Genomic DNA, 6,000 nt, shown 5'->3' on the forward strand with positions numbered 1-6,000 from the left:
TATTGAAGATTGAATACTACCTCGGCCCCACGGTGGGCGCCAATTGTACTTGTATGAACTAAGGGGCTTAGATAGTACCTGTGGTTGGATGCACAATTGTTTACGTGTCAATGGTCTCTAAATCCCTTTAAGTCTCCTTCCTTCAACTCTGATGTTCAGTCGTCTGGTCGGGGTACCTGCGATTGCACTCCGACACTCAAGTCAGTGTTATGATATAAGTATATTTTAGTGAATGGGAAAAACATACCTTACTACTTTCACAAAAGGTTCTATTTAAAGTGCCTGGTTCATGGGCCTGGATCCTTATGGGCTGGATCAGTTGTTAAATGACGTGCATGGTGATTCCTTCATATCTGAGGTGTATCTTGCAGTTTATTTTGTTATATTAAAGATATTTTCCGTATATTTCAGAATGTGGATTGACTCATTCAAAACCGTTATGTTGTTGTTGCGTATTTATTTACTCTTTTCTTTTATGTTATTTGACTCGAACGTCTGGTTACAAGACCGAGACAAACTTATTCGGTACCTACCGGTACAAAACAAACTCATGAGAATAAATAAGAGCATAAATTTATAAGAACTTACAATTTAAAAAATAGTACAAACTAAATAGCACAATCACATAATTTTTTTTTTTACTATTATATATTCAAACATAAAATAAAATATAATATTACGAATAAATACAAAAGTAAAAGAAAAAATATTTATACTATTATCATTGTTTCATAATAATAATCTTTTAGTTTAGAAACTAAATACTCAAAATAAAAATTTGCTGTTGGGAAATTGCATCTGCTAAAAGTCTACTATTTTTTCAAACACTCATCCCAACAAAACGAGGGTTGTCTAGAGATGAGAGACCAAAATAAAAGAAAAAAATTACCAATAATTTAGAAATTAATAATTTTCATTTATCGAGAAACTCAATTTTACAACAAAATATTTCGTCATTGAATTATATAGTACAAAATTTTTGTTTTCAATTGTATAAACACAAACATGCTTATCGTGTGCAGTAGATTGCAGAATATTTTAATGAACATGCATAGTGACATAGTAACATTGAGCATTCAATGCATAAAATAAAATGAATGGGTTTACGATTTCATTTGAAAATGTGGAGGGCTGATATTTAGTGAATTCCCAAACTGAATAAAACAAAAGAGTTAAAGAATTTTTTTTATATAATATTTATTAATAAAAAATTTAAAACAAGTGATGTGATAAAATATATATACACGAATATAGTTTTACAGTATGTAATTTCTTTCCCACATTCGCTACAGTTTTCCTTGAAGGTGTCAGTAAGAAGAAGCGTGGAAAGTGGAACCATGTCCTTCTTTCTTACCTTTATATATTTGGTGTTCATAAGCATGGTTAGCAGAGCTCACTCCTTTTCTGGGTATGCAAACGCCTTCTTCCCTCTTTGAATCTTTCATTCAGCTAAAAAAACCATTATTTGATTTTGTTGATTTCATAAATTTATTATCTAGTGTTCTGTATCTTTTCTGGTTCAAGTACATGATTATTTTTATGTTGCTGCTATTTGCTTATATCTACTTGATACTATGCGTTTCTGGTGTCTGCTCTAAACTGAAACTCAAGTGAGAAGCAATTAAGTCTCACGGTGAGTTCTTCAATAATCTAGTAGTTTGATAAGATGAAGTTGCAAACTTATGCAGGCCAAACTCTACAAATTCAGGTGCCAAAGGCTTAAGAAATAAAACCAGTGGCTACATAAAAGGGCCAGTTGTGGAGGAGTTCGTTTTTCCTGAAAGATCAACTCCTTTCATCAGTTGTCATGCCTCTACCATTGTTGAGGTGGTAAATTACAACATAGTTTTTTTATCTGTTCCTTGTTTTAATTAATTAACATAACATATTATATCTATTTTAACCTCTGTAGGTTGGGAAGAGACATTTTTTGGTTGCCTATTTCGGGGGCTCCTCTGAGGGGGCACCAGATGTAAAAATATGGCTGCAGACTTATAAGGTAGATAGTTAATTAACTCATCATATTTACATTGCCTTTTATTTTTTTCTACTCATAAGAGACTGGGCACACTTGTGTAGTCAGAATTTTAATGTCTAACTTGAAACCTAAAAGTCGTGCTTTTTTTTCCAATTTTTCCTGGTTTAGTTCTCCTTTTTGGTTTGTGCCTACAGTACATAAGGTCTATGGATTACTCTGGCGATCAAAATTTAGTGGCATGTTGGAGGTTCTACTTGGTTATCATCAAAGAAAATGCTTCTTCCTGTAGAACTGAAATTAATAATTTATTTAGTACATTTTTTATTTACAGAATGCATAAAAAATGTAGCTTTGAAAGTACATAAATTTCTAAGGTGGAACATGTGGATACTGAATAATATGATTTAAAATCAGTAATCATTCTTGTATAAATTGTTTCCTGTTCCTATCATTGTAATATTGGGGGCATACTTAGCTCTGAAGTTTTGACAGCTCGTTTTGGTTTGTGAATTCAAATTTTGTTGGTAGAATGGCAGATGGAAATCACCCATAATTGCTGATGAAGAACCAAATGTTCCTATGTGGAACCCTGTACTGTTCAAACTTCCATCAAATGAGTTACTGCTGTTCTACAGAATAGGCCTGGATGTTCAGAAGTAAAGCTTTCAAACCTTACAACCTTCTTGTGTGTGTGAGTGGATGTTTGTTTTGCTTGCAGCCATTTTCTATTTGATGGTAAGATAAGATTCCTTTTGTGAAGAAATTGCGGAACAATTGAGCTTAATTTTTAGAGATATTATCACAATTGGAAGGAGTAAAACAATTAGCACAGCATCTCCCCATTTTCTGAAGAAAACAAAACCAGAGGGAATAATTACTTTATACACCATCAAACTTGTTCCTAAATTTCCTTTCTTTTGTACCTATGTCCTGCACAATCGAGATATGATCCCCAATTTCGGTAAAATGCTCTTCCTTTGTAAAGAGGGAAGTGTATCCTTTGTTGTTATACAAAATTGCAATTATAAGAATATTTCCCTCCTATTTCGTTATTCTGCAACATCCTACATAAAGTAGGATTAATACATTGACTATGATTCCACACTACTTCAACTTGATTTCTTTGTGTTTTCATGGGTGCTTTTGTATCTTTTTATTTTTAAGAATCTGTGAAATGTTCTATTCAACAAGGAAAGTTAGAGAAAGTTGCATTCCAGTACCTAAAACGGAATCCCTGTAATAAAAAAAAGTTGGGTTGAGCTAGTGATAGCACCATATATCATGCAATGTCTACATTCCCAAATATGAATATGTGACAAACAATCCATTAACTAACATGTTTTGGTACACAATCTCTCTATGTGGTGAAATCAATATTGAGTACTGAATATAAATGGAATCCCTGTAATAAAGACGTTGGGTTCAACTAGAGGTAGCACCATGCATTATGGAAAGTCTACATTCCCAAATATGAATATGTGACACTCCATTGATTGAGATCCATGTTTTGCTACTCAATATCACTCTGTAGAAAAATGTAGGTAACTTTAAATCGGTATTAATCTTTTCAGTAATAGATACCACCACGATTTCTTTTAGGAAATGCTTATTTTAAATTACAATGAGTTGTAATTGAGGCACAGAAAATCTGGAAATCTCTTCATTTGAAACTTAAGTTTTATAGCAAATAATTGTTTTAAAGATGAAATATCAATTCAATATTAATCTTAACATGTTTTTGCCTTCTTTACTGAATCAAGCGTTTTATCTGGATCACTTTGGTAGTCATCGTACTCAAATGTATGAGGCTCTAGTTAATTTCTAACAAATGAGAAGAATTTGGTTGTTTAATTTCAGGTGGAGTGGATTCATGAAACGCTCAAATGACAAAGGAATTACCTGGACAGAAAGAGAACAACTTCCTCCTGGTATATTAGGACCTATCAAGAATAAGGTAAAACTAAAACTACTAAGTAATATTTTGTCTGCACCTTTGGCCTTGGGGTTTATAACTTAGTCAGGTAAAATTTATGTTTTTGGTGCTGAAGTGAATAACTGTTTTTCAGCCTCTCTTGCTAGAAAATGGTGACCTACTCTGTGGATCTTCTGTTGAAAGCTGGAACTCATGGGGAGCATGGGCAGAGGTGTCTAATAGAACTAATTAATTATGGTCATGTAATTGCTTGCAGTTGATCTTGATTAGCTGGTTAACTTCTATAGCTTTGGCATGATAGCAGGTTACAACAGATTTTGGCAGGACATGGAGAAAGTATGGCCCAATTTTCATTGAAAACACACCTCTTGGTGTGATTCAGCCAGTACCATACCTGACTGAAAGGGGAACACTGCGTGTTTTGCTTAGATCCTTTAATGGCCTTGGTAGAGTTTATATATCAGAATCCTTTGATGGTGGCAAAACTTGGGGCTATGCAAAGCCTACACTACTCCCCAACCCGAACTCAGGTTAATTTCCAAACTATTCTTGATGCTTGCTTAAGTATTCAGGTGGACAACAAGAAAAAGTTGATCTTGAACTGCTCTACTTCTGAAGTTGTTGAGTTATTTTCCTTGTTTTTTCTGTGATACACATGTATTTTACATCCTCATGCATGCATCAGTAGCTCATTTAAGAAACTTCTTTTGTTGCATTAGGTATTGATGGGGTTAAGCTGAGTGATGGCAGAATATTGCTTGCTTATAACACAATTTCAAGGGGTGTGCTTAAACTTGGCCTCTCTGAGGATGATGGTGAAACCTGGCACGAGGCACTTACATTGGAGGATACATTAGGAATGGAATTCTCATATCCTGCTGTTATCCAAGCTAGTGATGGACGAGTACATGTCACCTATACATTTAATAGGACACAAATAAAGGTACACCTTAAAATTTGTATAGTGAGTGTAAAGTTTTTTCTGTTGATAGCATTATTCTGCAAGGCCCCTGGCACTCGTTTCTTGATATGACTAACCTTATTTTCTTATTTGCATTTTGTACAGCACGTTGTTGTTAGGCTAAGGTGATGCATGCCAGCTTGTTTTTTTGTAGCCAAGCAGAGAAACACAAGTTCTTCATGTCTGCAACCTATTAATAAAATTAAATAGAAATAATTTTTTTATACTAAAATTGTTATCCTTTTTTTATTATACCAAGAGCAAATATTGTATTTTGCTGTAATATTTAACTTTTGATATTTTATTGTTTGACAACTTTCTCTTAACGGATTATAGGAAAAAAAGTTGTCATAGTTTTATGACACTAATAAAAAATAATTTTTTGTAACTTTTATTAGATATAATACCGTAAAAAAGTTATATAAAAAGTAAATTTTGTCATCCGAGTCGATAATTTATAATTTTATGTTAAAACTGAACAGCGATTCATATTTTTAAAAAATATTATATTGTATTGATTTTGATTTATATAAAACATATCAAATGATTTTATATTGACACAAAATTTTGTATATATAACCTATGTAAAAAGAAATTTTAATCTAACGGTGTATTTAAAAAAATATGATCAGTTAAAAAATAATGAATGATGTAATATTTTGTAAGAGTTCTACCAATAATTTGATTTTATACTTTTATTATTGTAGAGTGGGAAAATAAGAAGAAAAAGTAAAAATATGATATTATGATGTTAAAGTTTTAAATATGATTGGAGCGCAGCAAAATAATGCCGTACGGGAGTTTTGTTCTAAATAATTTTACTTTGCTTCCCGTGAAACTATTGTGTCTTCATCAAGTAATCAACTCATCAACCCTCTTTCTAGTAGTACTTCCCAACACACACGGGCCTAAACCTAATAAAGGTTCTTGATTCTCTTAGAACTCCAGTTATACGATTAAGGGGCAATTTTTTTAAGTTAATTCAAATTCTAAAATTTCAAAATATAAACATACAATTTAAAAATGGAAACAAACAAACCTTACACCTTTTGTTGAAGGGTAATTTTGAAATTAAAAGATTTATGTAGGTGCAGGGAGAAATTGGCCGATAGAGGGCTTGTTATAAAC

The 6,000-nt window shown here is 32.5% G+C and overlaps 1 protein-coding gene across 2 annotated transcripts; it reads left to right on the forward strand.

Moving 5' to 3' along the window:
- Window positions 1–1,266: 1,266 nt before the first annotated feature.
- On the forward strand, window positions 1,267–5,260 carry LOC137807378 (uncharacterized). Of its 2 annotated transcripts, none has more exons than XM_068607999.1 (9): window positions 1,267–1,408; window positions 1,689–1,827; window positions 1,913–1,999; window positions 2,507–2,634; window positions 3,836–3,932; window positions 4,045–4,122; window positions 4,216–4,441; window positions 4,631–4,854; window positions 4,978–5,260. In XM_068607999.1, exons 1-9 carry the CDS (start codon window positions 1,338–1,340, stop codon window positions 4,999–5,001), a joined length of 1,074 nt encoding a protein of 357 aa, XP_068464100.1. In that variant the 5' UTR covers window positions 1,267–1,337; the 3' UTR covers window positions 5,002–5,260. The 2 variants fall into 2 exon arrangements, with proteins under 2 accessions (XP_068464100.1, XP_068464099.1); XM_068607998.1 differs by having other exon boundaries at window positions 1,274–1,408; window positions 4,213–4,441.
- The last annotated feature ends 740 nt before the right edge of the window (window positions 5,261–6,000 follow it).

Source organism: Phaseolus vulgaris, chromosome 3, assembly GCF_000499845.2.
Source record: "Phaseolus vulgaris cultivar G19833 chromosome 3, P. vulgaris v2.0, whole genome shotgun sequence".
NCBI classification, from domain to species: Eukaryota; Viridiplantae; Streptophyta; class Magnoliopsida; order Fabales; family Fabaceae; genus Phaseolus; species Phaseolus vulgaris.